This window comes from Drosophila tropicalis, unplaced genomic scaffold (assembly GCF_018151085.1).
Source record: "Drosophila tropicalis isolate 14030-0801.00 unplaced genomic scaffold, ASM1815108v1 contig_413, whole genome shotgun sequence".
Classification (NCBI taxonomy): Eukaryota; Metazoa; Arthropoda; class Insecta; order Diptera; family Drosophilidae; genus Drosophila; species Drosophila tropicalis.
In genome coordinates this window covers 513,669-530,991 of record NW_027172877.1, presented here as the reverse complement: position 1 = coordinate 530,991, position 17,323 = coordinate 513,669, and the positions used below count along the sequence as shown (strand labels likewise).

Genomic DNA, 17,323 nt, shown 5'->3' with positions numbered 1-17,323 from the left:
AACCGGTTCAACGGTTAGATTCGCTATTGGGTACACGAGAGCTTTTGCCATTAGTCTTATCGCGACTCTTTCGTACTCTGGACGCGAACTGCTCTCTGAGCGAAATTGCAAGCAAAAGCATGACGTCTTCAAAAACCTGTGCGAATGAGTCATAAAAAAACAACATGCAAACAAAATTGAATGGAGTTCCCCAGGAACCGGCAGCCCAACAATCCCTATGCCCTCCAGGCGGGGTGCGAAGGGGCAGTAAGGTCGTTTCATTCATCTTTACGCTCTCTCCCACGACTGCTGATCGCACTATAAGCTTTCTGCTTCGTCATTGTGTTCTTGGAAAATTCATATGAGTAGTCGTTTGTAGTGGAAGTCGTAGATTTGTCTCGCGTATTTCTTTTTTTACATTTTATTTTGGACATTCACAAGTCCAATTACATAGTATAAAAGCGATGAGGTGGATCGTATGGCCGAGTGGGATGAGAAGACAAACAATTTGAAAATTATTTGAATTCAGCTATTAATTCCGCGAATCCGTTCATGATTTCATTTTGGCGTATGTAAGTGATTCATTCAAAGCAAGCGCTTTGGCGCCGCTTTGCCAGATATAGTATCAGTCTTTGGGTTGATTATTCTATATTTACTTTCAAAGTGACGCGTGTAAACATAGAGCTTTCTCTGTTTCTCTTCTTCTTACCCACACTTAGTAGTACTTTGATACCCTCCTCTGTGTGTGTTCATTGTAAAATTCATTCATGAAAATGCTTTGTTTATCCATTCGTCATACAACTAACACACATAGTACAAGGCGTCATGCCTACAATGCGGGTCAATGAGTCTTGATATAGACTTACATACACAAGTATTAGTTAATTGTTTCTTGATATGTAATCTAGAAATTTCAATTGATTTCGTTTGTTTTAGATGGATTGAATAAAGAACTCTTTAGTCTTAAGAAAGAGACAGCTTTCTCAGCAGTTATAGATTGCAAAGTATTAAATCTTCAGTGTTTTTCAGAGTTTACTTGCAAATTATTGACATACATACTATATGTATGTACATATATTAATTGGCAAATTAATGATTCATTTAATTTGATACTAACTTAAATATATAGGCCGACAAGGCTGACGACTTCAAGTGAATTTAAGTAACTTTATTTCATAGTTCAACGAAAGCGAAGTAAAGCGAAGTAAAGTCAAAGGAAGTTGAATTCTCATACAGCTTACCTTAGTTTAACTAGATCTACAACTCTCTCTAAGGGTTCAAAGGTGCATTGTGTTCCACTTTAATTGGGTGCAAAGTTAGGGCTTCGATTTAAAATCCATCAGGAAAAAATGTAAAAGCTGTGAATAAATAGAATCGGAAAATCTGTTAAATTAGATTATTAAAAATAATGTATTGTTGAAAACACCGTCGAGCCCAAAAACAGTAACATTCATAGGTATGTAAATTTGAATAAGATGTTGACTGATTTTGTTTTTATGATTATTTACAAAAAAAGTTAAACAAAAAAGTTATATACATGTACAATATTAATAAACACTGACCATTAGACATTTCAAAAATTAACCCTAAACGCAAAAAGTTATTAATCAACAATCGAATTCTAAATTGTTTTTATTTTCCGTAATGCCATAGATAAAGACACTTTTCTTTTTACATTTATATTTATCATTCCAAGTAAGTTAAATTTGTAATTTATTCCAAGTTTTTTGTTACTCATCAGTTAGGATCATAAAATTACGCGGTTAATTCATCACTCTCTATATGTTTAGCCTCAAATTCGAATCCCGACGTAAAAGTTAGTTCTCTCGACGATAATGGAAAGAATTGTGGACTAACGAATCATGTTTTTTTATATTTAACCTAGTAAGTAATATTTTTTACTAAGTATTAAGTCGTATTTTCTAATTTACTTTTTTTTCATTTTACCGATTTCACCGATTAGAAAACATTTGTGAGCCATTAGATCCCGCTTTAAGAAGGTCCTTGTGCAGTAAATAATGATAAAGGTTACTCAAATCGTTATAAAGAAACAACATGAAATTCTATCCACGTAGCTCGTGTCTATTAACCGAGGCGAGGCAAGGCAAAAAGCATCTAAGTTACTTAAAAGACTGTTGGAGCAAATATAATATAAATTTCCAAATGATGGAACACTTTTAATATTTTATTTGTTATTAAAGTGTTTCAAAACTTAAAAAGTTAGTACTTTCCGCTCTCTTTTGAGAATTTATCTTATATATTTAGCCGTTTTTGGTAATTTTCTTTAGAATGTTCCCAAATTAATGCAGCTCCTCTCTGATCTCTTCATCATCAGCCTGGTCCGCATCATCATCATCTTCATCATCGAGGCCACTTGTTGTGCTCGATGTCACCGTGGTTGAATTGGTGGTGATAGTGGATCCCTGACGTCCAGAATTCCATATTAGATCAAAGTCCAAATCGCATTCCTTGGCAATTTTCTGGACCAGGCCACGATCTAGCAGACCGGCGGCACTCCAGGAGTTATCTTTGACGGCCAACTCTTTAAGTGAACGTCCAGCTTCTGTGTATTGTTTGGCGTAAACCAAGGCACGCACAAGCATGGCCAAAATGTGGGAATGTCGAATGGGCGGTAGTTCTGGCTTGACTGTAAGAATGAAAAGATGACAATAGCCTAATAGATAATCCAAATTTCTGTTAACTTACTCAACATGTTGCGACAGGAGCCAATTACCGCCAGATTATCACCAGCTCTAAGGGCCTGCTGTATTTCCATTATGGTCTTAACGTCCCTCACAGTTCTCTGTAGGTTGTTGTAGGCATGTTGGGCATGGGTTAGTTTCTCCAAGCACTTCAAGGCCTCCTGCATGGCTATTAGAGCCTTTTCGTAATCCTGATACTCCTCAATTTCCAATTGAGCGCAGATGGCATAGAAATTGGCCAACGAATCGAATGCCTGTCCCTTGGTATAAAACCCAACAATATGCTTGAGTATGGTCTTATCCGAATGCCAATCCAAAGATTGCAGATAATTTGCAGCCATAATGTAGACCTCACGCTGTCTGGACATATTGGCAAAGAATATAATCTTATCCGTATTACCCGATTTCAAGAGACTCTTCATGGCACGCATTTTATCGCCGGCTTGGGTAAACTTTTTGGTCGCACTGTGATAATCACCTTGCTCTTGGAGAAGTTCTCCCAACTGAATAAGTATGGACACTCGACTGGCTTCATCTCGTTCTTCACCCTTCTGGGGGGTTAACAATTCGGCCAGCTCTTCGGTAATCGGAACACCTTTTTCGTGGCAAATTTGCAGAGCCCGCTCCAAATGTTTCGTTTTGGCCAACAAGTGAACAGCCTTCTGATATTGCTCAATGCTAGTGAAGAAGTCAGCACAACGTTGTATTAGCTCCGAGTCTGATTCCGAATTCAATTCACTGGCTATAATCTCCAAAATCTCTGGCTGCTGTGACTCAAAGGCCATTTCCAGGGCCTTGTGAAGCATTCCGGCTCGGTGATACAGTTCCACGGCATGCTTAAAGTTACCGCATTCCTCGAAATAGGCTGCTGCAATGGCTTTGTCTCTTTGCCTGGACGAACTGGCCACTGACCAAAGTTCCTCTTGGAAATCGTTCTCCTTGCATATCCGTATGGCATTGCTAAACGTCTGGGCACGAGTATAGAACATTATGGCTTCCTGGAATTTACCAACGCTCTCGTAATGTCTTGCTAAATGATAGCAGGCAGCTCGATCACCTGATTGCCGGGCTATAGCATCAGCTTTGGAAATTTTACCCAAATAGCAGAGAATCTTTACTTGGGAAAACCAATCTTCTGCCTGGTGATAGACTGCCAGTGCTGCATCCATATCGCCTGAACTCTCTATATACTGACCCCACCATTTCAAGAGTTTGGGATCGCTTATTCCACTGATGTAACGTTTCATAGCCATCGGATGATTCTCAAGCAGCAACAACTGAGTAATATTTTGCACAGGGTTTTGTGTCTTCTCGTACATCGACAGAGCTCCTGGTATGTCACCCGATTCGCTTAAAGATTTGGCCTTCTGATAATACGTATGTTTCAAGTGTATGCGATCCTCCGTCTCTGCCAGTTTCAAGGCCTCATCCAGCCGCCCCGTGGACTGTAGCAGCTTGTTGAGCAAATCGTAACGTCTGCAGCTTTTATATAACTCTTGCGCTTCCTCAAGCATGCCCAATTCAATGGCAAGAACAGCCACCTTAGCTTCTAGTTCAAGATCGTCATCTTCCAAGGCCTGACGCAGGGCGCGTACTGAACGAGCCTGCTCCAGATGACCCAGACAAACCTTTGCCACATCCAAACGTTGGGTGTGGACACACATCCGAGCTAGATTGGTCCAAATTACTTTCGATTGTATCGAACGAACTAAACGATAGGCCAAATCCATATTACCCTCGGCCACATGAAGGCTAAAATTTAAAACCTGCCGCCGTGTGCCTGAGTCGCATTGCTGTAGATCGGTAAAGTCTTTGAGAGGATGCTCCTCCACTGTATTGATATTTAGCCATATCACATGCGGAACACACATATTTAATAACTGAGCGCCCATGGGACTTAGCACCTGAGACTCTAATAGCTTCAGACCATGCTCTACACCAGCTTGAACAGAGTAGAACATGATTAAAATCTGCGATTCCACAAAATGACTACCCTGTGATGAAGAGGTCTGAGAGGCATTGGCCTTTTTTCTCATTGACTTGATCTCCACGCCCAACAGACGTGGCTCGGACAAATCCCAAAAGATTCTAACGGGAATACATTCTGCCTTTTCCTGTGCTTCCATTTCCATTTCCATTTCTTTAAGGTCATAATCAAAAAGATTGTTTCTCTCAAAGTCCCAACAGTAGATGGTGGATTGTGGTATAAATGCACGATTGGCTATAACCATGGCCAAATGACTACCAGCACTATTACATTTGACCAAAATGAATTCACCAAAATCATCGAATATATCATGGCCCGATTTGCTGGGAAAGATTAGCTTTGGATCGTGCCGAGAGACATCGTAGGCCTTGACATAACCATTCATAGTGAATACGGATAGATATAAGCCACTTAAGTCCATGCCTATGATTTTCCCTTCCACATCGCTGGCTAAAATTCTGTGAAGGACGACTCCACCCACCGAGTAGACCAGTATATCGCTGCTGGCTAGAGAGAAGATGTTCTGATTATACAACTCCAAAGCCAAACACTCAGCTGGAAATGTTTGCAATAATCTCACACTCAGTGGAGTTGAAGAAGAAGTAACTGCAGATGACGAGGGGGTGCCTCCAATTCCGGCCTGCTCCTTTTCCAGAACCTCATCAAATTCATCTTTAAAATCGGGTTTGTCAATTTTCTGTAGACTATATGAGGATATAGCTCGTCCACTGCTCAAGATCAGACTCAGTTCATTCAGGGCTATCGAAGTTACAGGAAATTCCGCCTGAACATTAGCTTGACGTCCGCTGCAGTGCATCAATTGCAACGTTTTGGCGGTACGTTGCACGGCCCAAAGTTCCCGCGTGTGACGCGCCAGCAACGGCTGCTCCTTGAGCATGAATACATTAGACAAACAATTTACCAAAATGCAAGGCTTGGCAAGCTCAGTGAATCCCCATTGGCAACTCCTAACTGCGCCACGAACCGAAACCGATGATATATTGGTCAATTGCCAGGCCTCCTCGGGTGCCATAACGAAACATGCTCCCGATCGCCGCCAAATGTATAGGCTACCCAAGGAGGTGCCAGCACACAATGTTTGATTGCTTGTGCTAAAGGCCAGGCAGGTGAAAACCTCATTGGATCCGGTCAGCTGGTGGTATTTGGCAACGTTGCTTGTGCTTTTCCTACTGTTACTACTGACCATGGTCTCAGTGCTTCCTTCCGAACTAAAAAAGTTGTTACTATTCGATGGAAACGTAGAAATATCCGAACGACCCGATGAGCTTGGCAAATCCATTTTAAGTAGATAGTTATCACTTCGATCCATGTCCCAGATCCTGACAGTAAGATCACCTAAACAATGAATTATGAAACATATAAATAATAATGGGCTATATCGACTATACTAACTAACCGGTAATGATTGCTAAGCTTTGTCCCGTCCAGGTGATGCCTCCTTGACGTCCTTGGCCATGCCCACTCATCTTTACACGATCCAACTCGGTTAGTAAGCCCGTTGATTCCACCAAGTAAAGCGTGACGGTGAGATCCTCCATTAGACAGATGACAGCGTCTCTGTAGAGGAAAAAGTTGTCATTAGAATTGTTTTCCCCAAATTGACAAGTGCTACTTACTTTTTTGGATGCCATAGCATTTGCACAATAGTCGCTCCCGAACTTTTCATCACTTCTGTACATGCACCTCCCTGATTTATATAATAGACCACTCCAGTTTGAGTGCAGGCATAAAAGCAATGATTATCCCTCACTCCAGCATGTGTTAGGCCACGAGCTGCTGTACGTGGGCGCCAATTTGTTAAGGTGTCCAAAGCAATCTCATCCCCGGCCACTGCCGCCTTTGCGAGATTGGCCATCTCTTCACGTACTTCGCTACGCTCCACAGTTCGCCGAAAGCAAACCAGCACCAAAGCCTCTCTTAGATCATGCGAGAACATGGTAAGGAACTGATACTGACCATCACATCGCCAGCCAGTAACCAATCCCATCGCATCGGCGGTAACCATGCGTCCGCCCTGCTCACTAAACTCCAACAAAACGATGGCAGCCTTATGAGGTCCATTGACACTGGCGAATTCCCGATGCCCTGCGAACCAAACATGTATCTCACCATGTTCCCAGCCGCTGGCTAAAAGAGATTTTTCCGGATGCCAACACAGGGCAGTAGCCTGTGACGTAGCATGCACTGGATATGTGACATCCCTTTGCGGTTCACCCTAAAAGTGGTAGCAAAGAATACGTAATTATTAAAAATCTGATGGGGTCGAATTGGGAATCCTACCGTATCTGCAAATATGGTCACCGAACCGCCACGTTCTTGACTAAACGAGGCCACAGCAAATAACGGTTCATTTGGATGCCAACTGCTGATCGTGCTAACCGCGAGATCGAGAAATTCAATTTTTGTATCGAAATAAAGCGTCATTATCAGTCGGGTGAAAATAAAGGACTCCGTGGTCGGTACAACAAAGTTATGCCAGCCGTTGCCATGACGCCCAGGTTGTCCTTAGGGATGGTCTCAGGTGCCACAGAACGTTGCTAAAGCATTTCAAAATACAGAAAAACGATTACACTTTTAATCATATCTTTTCATTTCACTATATCAACTTTGTTTACGTCAGGAATTTGCAGCATGTTTAGACTACGCCCCTGTCCATATAATTCCAATACAAACAAAGATAACATCGCACTTACACACAGGGCCGCATAAGGTGTGTATCATAATGATAGGACCATAATTTTAAAGTACGGCACCTACCAAAAACATAAAAAAATTATAAATTTATATTACATATGCTTCGCTTTAAATACTTGCTTTATAGGTTGTAAATTGTAAATTCGTATTTTAAATTTCTTATTTTTATTGGACTGAAACTTTTAACTTGACTTTTTATGCAATCAGACAAAATATATTACGAATTCTATAAAAATGAATGAAATGCTTTGTAGCAACAATTGCAAACACTGGTTTTATTATTATGACGCGCACCTTACATTTGCACTGACGGTATTTAATAGATACATGAAATCACCGACTTGCGACGAACAGTAAAAAAAAAGTATTCAGAATGGCAACAGTACAAAAACCCTGTGGTGGCGATCTCTTGAAGATTGCCGGCGCTGTCCTTTTGCCCAATTTGGCTGGCTATGCCAATGGACGTCTAACCCGCCAGAATTTAGAAAATTGGTATGCGAACCTGAAGTTCCCGTCTTTTAAGCCTCCCAATTGGGTGTTTGCACCGGTTTGGACTTCGCTCTATGCGGGCATGGGTTATGCCTCATACCTGGTTTGGCGTGATGGCGGTGGCTTTAGCTCCGGATCAGAAGCTCAACTACCATTGTTGGCATATGGCACGCAATTGGCCTTGAATTGGGCTTGGACACCGATTTTCTTTGGCAAACATAATATTAAGGCGGTAAGTGTGTGTGTGTCATTAAAAACTTTATCGACAATGCTAATTCCACCTTACCACAGGCACTAATTGATATCTTGGCGGTAACCACCACTGCCAGTGTCTGCGGTGTTCTTTTCTATAAGGTCAATAAGACGGCTGGCCTAATCTTTGTGCCCTATGTGGCCTGGCTGGGATTTGCAAGTGCTTTGAATTATGCCATCTGGAAACTTAACCCGGAGCAGGAGTCAACGGATGAGAAGCCTTCCACTAGCGCTCATGTTAAGCAAAATTAAATTACCAATTCTTTTTGTTCATTTCTTTTATTTAAAATTTTGTATTAACTCATGGCATAAACTCGAGAGATAGCCTGAGAAGCCTTCCACTAGCGCTCATGTTAAGCAAAATTAATTTACCAATTCTTTTTGTTCATTTCTTTTATTTAAAATTTTGTATTAACTCATGGCATAAACTCGAGAGATAGCCTGAGAAGCCTTCCACTAGCGCTCATGTTAAGCAAAATTAATTTACCAATTCTTTTTGTTCATTTCTTTTATTTAAAATTTTTCATTAACTCATGGCATAAACTCGAGAGATAGCATATAATGTTCGCTCATCTACGTCATAGATTGTTTTCATCAACGATCGTGTACATTGCAAGCATTGCTGACGTCACTGACTTTTGAATAGCGCTATCTCGATTGTTCGGACAAATTGGTTAGTATTAGGGCTGCAGAAAAAATGTTATCGATAATTGTTTGAAATAAAAAATGCGCGGCAAGTACAAAAGAAAAATGCAAGAAACATTAGTTGGTTGGTGGGGTACTAGGATTAGCTGGTGCACCAGTTGGCGTGCCGGCTTTAGGAGAAGTTGTCTTTGGTGATCCGGCTGCTTTGGGTGATGGGGTTGTGGCCTTTGGCGAAGGGACATTCGGGGTGTTGGCTGGTGTCTTTGGCTTTGGTGGAGAAGGAGACGCCTTATTATTATTATTGGGCTTGGCCTGTCCCGGACTAGGATTTGATTGGTTCTTGGGCTGATTAGCTGGCTTTGCTGCTGGTTTGGGGCCCACTGAAGGTTTCGGGGTTGTTTGCTTTTGCTTGTTTCCCTCGCCGCCGCTTGGTGGCTGCTTCTGTCCTTGTTGAGATGGTTGTGGTCCAGGCTTGGCTGCCTGAGGCTTAGCAGGGGATTCCTTTTGTTTCTTACCTGCAAGAGGGGGCTGGGGTTTCTGGGGTGCAGCAGCCACAGCCGGAGCTTTGGTAGTCTCCGGCGATGAAGGTGCTATTGCTGCAATTGGGGGTGGAGTCACTTGTTTAGGTGCTAATTCTGGAGGAGTCGTCGGTTTGGGTTCATCTGATTTTTTTTCAGACTCGATGATCGGTTTTGTCTCTACATTTTCCTCAATTTTGGCAGTTGGGGTAGCAACAATCTGGGCTAGAGTTTGGGCGGGAGGTATTCCTGCAGTTGATGTCTGTGTTTCCTCCTTAATGGGACTGGCTATTTGAGGAGAAGAAGGAGTAGGGGAGGAAGTTGTCTTAGATGGTTGAGAATCTTGGTTGACTTCCTTCTTAGTAATGGCTGGCGGGGATGCACTCTTATTTTGATTTTTAGCAGGTTCTCCAATCGGATTGGGCTGTTCCTTAACAGCTGCTGGTTGGGAATCAATTTTAGCAGGTTCTGGACTCAGTTTGGATTCTTTCTTAACAACAGTTGGCTGCGATTTGATATCCGTAGTCGGAGTCGGAGCAGCGTTTGGTTTGACCTGTTCCACAATAGCAGTAGGTTTTGATTGCTGTGATGCTTGGGTTTTAACAGGATCGGCGGGTGGCTTGACCTCGGTTGTTGGCGGCACCTGGATGTTCTTTGCTGCTTCTTGAGACGGTTGCTTAACTGCAGTTGGTAGAGAATTATCTACTTTAACATTGGACAAATCTGGAGTAATTTTACTCTGCTTGTCATCCACAGCTGGCTGGGATGGACCCGTTGGCGTGGCTGCTTCTTTAGCAATAACCGGTTGTTTTTGGATGTCCACTGCTTGAATAGGTTCCTTAATATTAGTTGGTGGAGATTTGCCCTTTCCATCGTTTTTAACATTATTCTTCACTGCAGCTGGAGGAGATTTACCCTTTACTTCGGTTTTTGCTGATTCCGCGATTGGTTTGGTTTGTGGAGCTTGCTGAGACTCCGCTTGAATCTTAGCAGTTTCTTGAATAATTTTTGGTTCTTCTTTAATAGCAGCTGGTTGGGATTGGACCTGCTTTTGAGGTTCTGCAATACCAGCACGTTCAGTGACATTCTTTGCGGCATCCTTGATGATAGCTGGCGTCGACTGGTTAACGTTGTTTTTAGCAGATTCTGTCGATAATTTGGCTTGTTGGTCGACAAGAGATTGCTGAGGTTGTTGCTTTTCGGGTTCTGGGGGTGATTTTTCTTGTCCCTTTGCAGCAGGTGGTGCAGACTCGTTTACTTTTGGACTTTTAGTAATTTCAGGAGTAGGTTGGGTCGAATTGTTCGAAGAAGCTTGCTGGGAATCGGATTTCGATTGACTTTGAACAGCTTCTGGTACAATTTTGGTATCCACCTTAGGAGGTTGTTTCTCAGCATTCGATTGCGGTTTACCCTGTGATTGAGCAGCTTTTGATTTTTCCTTGTCTTTTTTATTTTTTGATGCTTCCGGTTGAGGTTTCGCCTGGGACTTGCCATCTGCTAATGCAATTTCAACGTTCTGGTTGGTCGGCGCTGGCTGAGATTTACCCTGATCCTTATTCTTCGACTCTGGCTTACTTTGATTTTTATTCTTTGTGGCTTCACCATTTGGTTTGGTTGCATCAACACTATTTTTATTCGATTTCTCTTTATTCTGATTTTCCTGCTTCTTCTTGTTATCCTGTTTCTTTTCCTTTTGTTCCTGCTTGCCCGGAGTCGGTTTCTGACGGTCCTCATTTAACTTTTTAACATCTTTTTGCTCTGCTTCTACTTTGGCCACCTCGTCAAAGTCACCAACCAATTCGGGCACTTCATCATCATCATTTGGTCCGCTGCCAGTTTGATCTCCATTGATCTTTTGCTGATTCATTGAAGTGGCATACATACGCAGTTGGGCCACTGTCTCCTGACCCAATTGCGGAAGAATATCTGGCAACATTTCCATCACTTTTTTCGTCTCTCCATGACCGGTGACTGCAAACGTATTGGCCGAAAGCGAAGCCTGAGCCTTGGGATTATTAAAATGAATCACTGTCAGATCATCTTTAATGATGTTCACTTCCTCGATGCCCGGTATGGTGCTAACCGAAAGTTTTTTTAGAGAACTCTGCAGCTTTTTATCATCGGTGGCCGCTGTCTGGTGCATCACTTTCTTCTTGCGACGTGGTGTACCCTTGCCTCCGATTCGGACTTGGGACTGCAGACGTTTTAACTTTTCCACATTCATGATTCCGATTAACTTGAAAGGAGAGGGAGGAGACAGATATTAAGTATAGATTCAGCTTTTATGGATTACATAAAAAAATCTCCGAAATCTGAAGAAAATATACCTACAAAACTTGAGATCGACGACGCAGACGATGTGCAACTCCACGGGGTCTATGGACACGAATGCATCAGCCGGGTCCACACTCGACCAACCGATCCTAAACCAACCAAAGCCGAAGCAGCGCTGCTTTTATTAATAACGCAAGAGATTCGCTTGTTTTTTTGCATTTTTGCAAAAACGAAAAGAAGATGTCGCCGCAAAATATATAAATAGATCCGACAATTTCCTCTTCGTCCACAGATGCCTTTTAGTTTTTCATTTTATTGCGGTGGCCACACGGTGTGGGGCTGTTGAACTATGCAGAGAACACAAGAGCACATCGAAAATAACCCCCACCCAGCATACATTTCTTCTCTCGCCGAGTAAATCTCTTGTATTCTTGGAACCCCACAGGAAGAGAGTTGGGTGGAAGGGGTGGATATACCTGAATGAGGGATCTCTAGTGGACAATCTGATCCGATCACGGTAAAAGCAAACATGTAGCACCATGTTAAACATAGGAATATCAAATTTGATTATCATTAATAATGATTTAATTAACATTATAAAATGTGGAAACCTCGTCAATCTGTATCTTCTAAGTCCACAGATAAATGAAGGATTCCTTTAAAAGTAATATATACACAAATTCATTTAGAATCATTCAAGCCAAAAGAAGGCGTCGACAAAACGCCAGTTGCAAAAGCAACTAAATAATCTGAATGATCGACAGATATGGAAATATTCTACATTAAGGTAGGCCTATTATAGTTTACTATAAAATAATGTAATTTCTTTACTTTTTCTTCTGTTGCTCATTGTCGACCACTTTTTGTGCAAATTTAATCAATTTGGGACAATTTAAAGGTTCCAACTTGGCGTAGATTTGTTGCTGCATTTTAGTTTCCGTGCTGATTACATGCTCCATAGCGGAATAATTGTCATCCTCGACCTTCAACTGGGCAAGCATGGCTACGTTCTATAATTAAACGGTTCAAATAATGAATAAAATTTCTTAAGGTTTAGCTTCATTTACTTGCCTCGCGAAAGCGTGTTTTGAGCAGCTCCAGTTTGGCCAATTTCTTCTGCTCATCCTTTACGTCAAACTGATGTTCCAAGTCAAAGTCTTGGATCTGTAAAACATGCGGTGGCACATGAAATGTTTGCTTGTCCAGCACACGAAGAAGTGCCAGTTTGGGATCACAGCACTCTTGGATGCTCCGCATCACGCGAGCCTTTTGTTCCTTCAACATTTGTCCAGTGGCTGGCGTCTCAATTCTCTTTATAGTAGCGTCAATAGCCTTGCTAACTATGGAATCCACACAATGTTGGCGCTCGGCTGCAATCTGCTCAGGTGTGAAGTTAAAGAACTCCAGATCATAGGCATGTTCATCAAAGTCCATTATTTAAAATAATCAATCAAATCTTTGTGTTTAAGATTGTAAACAAAAAGACGCGGTAGTTGAAATAAGTCATTTCAAACTTGTCTTAAAATACCAGAAAATACCGAAATTTAGGATTTTTGTTTTTTTTCTAATATTGGGATTTTGACATTATAATGGTAAATTTACCTTATACTGGGATTTCGAAACCATTTGTTTACAATTTGTTAAAATGTTGCTTCGCCGGCTACTCGGTCTTCCCCGGCTTGTACGCCATGTGCACTATCAGCATGGATCAATGCCACGTCACATACTAGTCCATCCCGACATCAAGTCGGCCCTTAAACATAATCAACCAATAGTGGCCTTGGAATCGACAATTATTACACATGGTATGCCCATGCCTGAGAACGTTGAAACTGCATTGCAGGTGGAGGAGGAAGTTCGTCAAGCAGGTGCCATACCAGCAACTATAGGAATATTAGATGGTTGCATTCGTGTGGGACTGACGGGGGAAGAGCTGAAGGAGTTGGCCTGCAAGCCACGGGAAGAGGTCATCAAATGCTCTCGTAGGGATTTGCCTTATGTGGTGGCATCATGCAAGAGTGGAGGGACTACTGTGGCAGCCACTATGCTTTTGGCTCACCAAGTGGGGATTGATATCTTTGCAACTGGCGGAATAGGTGGAGTTCACCGAGAGGGTCACATCACCATGGATGTGTCGGCGGACCTCGTCGAACTGGGAAGAACTCCAGTCGCCGTCATATGCAGTGGCATCAAGTCGATTTTGGACATACCTAGAACTTTGGAGTACTTGGAAACTCAAGGGGTATGTGTCGCCAGTTTTGAAAGTCCTCAACGAATGTTTCCCGATTTTTTTACTCGTGATAGTCAATGCCAAGTGCCTTACAATCTGAATACCATCCAAGAAGCTGCCAAATTGTTGAGATCTTGGAAGGGGTTGAATTTGCAATCTGGGGCTTTAATAGGCGTACCGATTCCACATAAATTTGCGGCGAATAAGAAGGAAATCGATCAAGCCATCATCGACGCTAATCAAAAGGCGTTGGAAAATGGAATCAAAGGTAAAGACGTGACTCCATTTCTTCTAAAGGCCATCACTGAAATTACCAAGGGCAAGAGTTTAGAGTCAAATATGGCGTTGATTAAGAATAACGCCAAAATAGCAGGACAAATAGCGAAGGAAATGAAGACACCTAAACAGCAAATTTTTCCCTCATCATCATTATCGACGTCGTCAGTTGCGTCTCCATTGGTAATTGGAGCCTCTATATTGGATTTATCGTTCCAATATAAAAGCTCGGACCGAGAGTTGAACTTGGATGGCGGCACCTATAAGGCCACTAGCCAACTGACAGCTGGTGGAGTGGGCCGCAATATAGCCGAAGGGCTCTACAAACTTTATGGACAAGTTAATCTTATATCTGCAATAGGAAGAGATAAATTGGGTCAAAGTCTGTGCCAGTTAATGCCAAAGGAAATGCAAAGCCATCTGATACTCGATGAAAATCAAGCGACATCTTTGTGTTCACTAGTTTTTGATAAATCTGGCGACTGCAAACTTATTCTAGGAAATATGGATATACATTCCATAAGCATTAGTCCCGAACTCCTACTACAGCAATCGCAACTTTTTTCTCAGGCTCCGTTGGTCATTATGGACAGCAATATCTCTGTTGAGTCCATGGAAACGGTTCTTAACCTGGCAGCGAAATACAACTTACCCGTTTTCTTTGAGCCTACCGATATGTTTATAGCTGGCAAACCGTTCACCTTATCCCCCCAACTGACCCAGCATATACGCCTCATCAAACCCAATCTTAAAGAGCTGCAAACAATAGTGGAAACCATCACAGGGGAAAAAGTTTCACCATCTTCAACCCTTCCGGCAGCTAATGAGCGCTCCCAACTTCTTTCGGCCACAAAGGAACTGGTTAAGAAAATCGATCGACACTTTAATTGCATTATTTCCACGTTGGGAGATCACGGTGTTTTATTAAGTTATCGTTCGGATGCATCTCAAAATGTGGAAGCTTTACTGGACGTAAGTCCCCCGGCAAAGCATATAACACGGTTCTTTGAAGCTCCTTTGGTAGAGAATATTAAAAATGTTTCCGGTGCTGGTGATAGTTTCTGTGCTGGCTTTATAACCTCGCTCTTGAGATGTCATAAGGTGGAAGAATGTGTGGCTGCTGGTTTCGTGGCTGCAGGAAGGGCTTTGCAATCACACTCTGCTGTGCCGGAGACTTATTTTAAATGTCCTGAGGAATTTGAACTGCGCTACAAGGAAACGCTCAAGATCTTACAACACCAGACTATTGGCTAACAACAACAACAAAAACAAAAGAAAAAAACTACTTTGCATTTTTGTTAAAAACAAATTGTTGGTTGTTATTGAATGTACAAAGAAATTTCTATTTAATAGGCCCACCTGGAAGAAGAAATTGTACAAATTTGTAAAACAAAATGATATTAAACTAGCAATTGGCAAAAACTTACAACTTGATCACTTTGTCCTTGCCTCCAGAGGCAACACGCGAGCCATCGGGAGCCCAGTCAACGCCGAACACCTCGTCAGCATGTCCCGGCAGCTCTTGGGCCAATTTTTTCGTTTGCACGCTCCAAACTGAGAAGGGAAAAGAAATTTAGCCGGATTCTCAATTAAGCCGCAGGCACCTTACCCTTCAAGGTGGAGTCCTTACTGCCCGACACAATTAAACGGGAATCGGCTGACCAGGCCAATGTATAGACAGCTTGAACGTGACCACGGAATGTGGCCAAAAATTGACCGTCATGGGCACGCCAAAGTCGCACAGATTTGTCAAACGAGGCGGAGGCAATAAGCTTGACATCTGGCGAATATTTTACATCATTTACAACATTCTGATGGCCCGTAAGCCTTGTCACACATTTGTTTTGATTATTACGCCATAGATATAAGGTATTGTCATCCGAACAGGAGACAAAAGATTCCACATCATCGGGACAAACCGCTTGGAAGCGTTTCAAGGCTAGTGCTTGTCGCTGTTCGCCTGAAAAATTAAATATTAGTAGCCATAGAAGAGAGAAGATAACCAACGTACTGTCTAGACTATTGTCTTTGCTGAATTTCTTGACGGGTTCAAAGGGTCCTGTGCGCAACACATAGTCCGTACTCAAGGCTAAATTGTTCACCCAATGGGCATGTCCGGTAAATGTGCGACATAAGATTCCATCAGCAGCTCTCCACATCTTGATCGATCGATCCTTTGATGAGGTATAGATGAGACCTGCTCCACCCCAGCGTACAGCAGTTACAGCGTTCGTATGTCCAGCAATATTTAGCAGACATTGACCCAATTTCACATCCCAAACCCGACAATCTCCATCACTACTCGCGGAGGCCAATTTTCTGCATTCTACATTTTGATGATAGGGCTCCCAGCTGAGGCAATTTATATGCTTCTTGTGTCCAGTCAAGGGACGACCTTTTTGCTGTCCTGTCTCTGGATCCCATATTATTATCTGCCCCGCTTTGCAGGCACTGGCAAGTAGCTCACCATCCGGTGACCAGGAAACGCAGAGAACCCACTGTTTATGCCCGGAGCAAGTGTAGTGCGGGGTCTCCGTTGTTAGGTCCCAAAGACGAACGGTTGTATCGCCACTTCCACTGGCCAAGTGCTTACCATTCGGACTAAATGATATAGAGACAATGGCCTCGGCATGCCCGGGCATGGAGCTAGTGCATCTGGTCACGGGACGCACTTTGAATACAGCTTGCGGCTGATAGACAATATCGAGTACATTTTCTGTGTCCACTTGGGCCAAATCCAGAGTTTGCTCCAATGATTTTTTTATTTCATCATCGCCCACAAAAAATAAGTAGGGGGTGCTCTCTTCGTTTTTCAGCAAAGCATTGCAAATCAATCCCAGTTGTTGCGCAGTCACGCCTGCCGGCAGCTCAATAGGTGGACCAGCCTCCTCTCCTGTGTCTGAAATCAGGCGTGCCTGAATAGTATGAGGTGCAGTCTGTGTTTCATTTTTCTCCTCCTCTGAGGATGCACTAAATTTCTGTTTTTTAGCCAACATTTCGCACACTTATTCAAATTCCGAAATGTAAACACAAACACGTGTGGCCTATTAGAGATGTGATTTTATTGCATCCATTTGACTCGTTACGATAGTCACGATTCACATATACAACGGAAAATGAATAGATTATGTGTTTTCTTTTTTCACAGTTCCACCAATTACGTTCAGTCTTGTCAAGAGCAATTTGCATTCTTAAAATTTGGAAAGCTTAATAATTTATTTCATAATAATTTTACTCAATTTTGTTTGTTTCGTGC

At 42.4% G+C, this 17,323-nt stretch overlaps 6 protein-coding genes across 7 annotated transcripts; 2 read left to right on the top strand and 4 right to left on the bottom strand.

Moving 5' to 3' along the window:
* Positions 1-2,073: 2,073 nt before the first annotated feature.
* Positions 2,074-7,475, bottom strand: rempA (intraflagellar transport protein rempA). The gene is made up of 6 exons (XM_068285513.1): positions 7,305-7,475; positions 6,970-7,226; positions 6,306-6,904; positions 6,086-6,246; positions 2,686-6,024; positions 2,074-2,626 (listed from the first exon to the last, which is right to left on the bottom strand). The coding sequence occupies exons 2-6, from the start codon at positions 7,111-7,113 to the stop codon at positions 2,280-2,282; spliced, it is 4,590 nt and encodes a 1,529-aa protein (XP_068141614.1). The 5' UTR covers positions 7,114-7,226; positions 7,305-7,475; the 3' UTR covers positions 2,074-2,279.
* Positions 7,476-7,728: 253 nt separating this feature from the next.
* Positions 7,729-8,614, top strand: Tspo (Translocator protein). The gene is made up of 2 exons (XM_068285571.1): positions 7,729-8,104; positions 8,164-8,614. The coding sequence occupies exons 1-2, from the start codon at positions 7,757-7,759 to the stop codon at positions 8,374-8,376; spliced, it is 561 nt and encodes a 186-aa protein (XP_068141672.1). The 5' UTR covers positions 7,729-7,756; the 3' UTR covers positions 8,377-8,614.
* Positions 8,615-8,760: 146 nt separating this feature from the next.
* On the bottom strand, positions 8,761-11,759 carry uncNacbeta (uncharacterized nascent polypeptide-associated complex beta subunit). Of its 2 annotated transcripts, XM_068285570.1 has the most exons (3): positions 11,619-11,759; positions 10,031-11,523; positions 9,902-9,968 (listed from the first exon to the last, which is right to left on the bottom strand). In XM_068285570.1, exons 2-3 carry the CDS (start codon positions 11,509-11,511, stop codon positions 9,965-9,967), a joined length of 1,485 nt encoding a protein of 494 aa, XP_068141671.1. In that variant the 5' UTR covers positions 11,512-11,523; positions 11,619-11,759; the 3' UTR covers positions 9,902-9,964. The 2 variants fall into 2 exon arrangements, with proteins under 2 accessions (XP_068141670.1, XP_068141671.1); XM_068285569.1 differs by having other exon boundaries at positions 8,761-11,523; positions 11,619-11,751.
* A 364-nt stretch (positions 11,760-12,123) lies between these two features.
* Mis12 lies at positions 12,124-13,077 on the bottom strand. Its single transcript, XM_068285500.1, has 2 exons — positions 12,633-13,077; positions 12,124-12,571 (listed from the first exon to the last, which is right to left on the bottom strand). The coding sequence occupies exons 1-2, from the start codon at positions 12,993-12,995 to the stop codon at positions 12,389-12,391; spliced, it is 546 nt and encodes a 181-aa protein (XP_068141601.1). The 5' UTR covers positions 12,996-13,077; the 3' UTR covers positions 12,124-12,388.
* A 99-nt stretch (positions 13,078-13,176) lies between these two features.
* On the top strand, positions 13,177-15,496 carry LOC137573548 (uncharacterized). Its single transcript, XM_068285498.1, has one exon. It carries the CDS (start codon positions 13,207-13,209, stop codon positions 15,319-15,321), a length of 2,115 nt encoding a protein of 704 aa, XP_068141599.1. The 5' UTR covers positions 13,177-13,206; the 3' UTR covers positions 15,322-15,496.
* On the bottom strand, positions 15,360-17,108 carry Nle (notchless). The gene is made up of 4 exons (XM_068285499.1): positions 16,079-17,108; positions 15,677-16,027; positions 15,495-15,621; positions 15,360-15,426 (listed from the first exon to the last, which is right to left on the bottom strand). Exons 1-4 carry the CDS (start codon positions 17,061-17,063, stop codon positions 15,414-15,416), a joined length of 1,476 nt encoding a protein of 491 aa, XP_068141600.1. The 5' UTR covers positions 17,064-17,108; the 3' UTR covers positions 15,360-15,413.
* Positions 17,109-17,323: the final 215 nt, after the last annotated feature.

Coding starts and splice junctions, on each gene's coding strand:
- rempA (XM_068285513.1), bottom strand. CDS start 7,113: ATGACGCTTTATTTCGATACAAAAATTGAATTTCTCGATCTCGCGGTT. Junction 6,905..6,969: donor TGACCATATTTGCAGATACG/GTAGGATTCCCA, acceptor TACCACTTTTAG/GGTGAACCGCAAAGGGATGT. Junction 2,627..2,685: donor CTCCTGTCGCAACATGTTGA/GTAAGTTAACAG, acceptor TCATTCTTACAG/TCAAGCCAGAACTACCGCCC.
- Tspo (XM_068285571.1), top strand. CDS start 7,757: ATGGCAACAGTACAAAAACCCTGTGGTGGCGATCTCTTGAAGATTGCC. Junction 8,105..8,163: donor GCAAACATAATATTAAGGCG/GTAAGTGTGTGT, acceptor ACCTTACCACAG/GCACTAATTGATATCTTGGC.
- uncNacbeta (XM_068285569.1), bottom strand. CDS start 11,511: ATGAATGTGGAAAAGTTAAAACGTCTGCAGTCCCAAGTCCGAATCGGA.
- Mis12 (XM_068285500.1), bottom strand. CDS start 12,995: ATGGACTTTGATGAACATGCCTATGATCTGGAGTTCTTTAACTTCACA. Junction 12,572..12,632: donor TCAAAACACGCTTTCGCGAG/GCAAGTAAATGA, acceptor GTTTAATTATAG/AACGTAGCCATGCTTGCCCA.
- LOC137573548 (XM_068285498.1), top strand. CDS start 13,207: ATGTTGCTTCGCCGGCTACTCGGTCTTCCCCGGCTTGTACGCCATGTG.
- Nle (XM_068285499.1), bottom strand. CDS start 17,063: ATGTTGGCTAAAAAACAGAAATTTAGTGCATCCTCAGAGGAGGAGAAA. Junction 16,028..16,078: donor CAAAGACAATAGTCTAGACA/GTACGTTGGTTA, acceptor TTAATTTTTCAG/GCGAACAGCGACAAGCACTA. Junction 15,622..15,676: donor TAAGGACTCCACCTTGAAGG/GTAAGGTGCCTG, acceptor TTCCCTTCTCAG/TTTGGAGCGTGCAAACGAAA.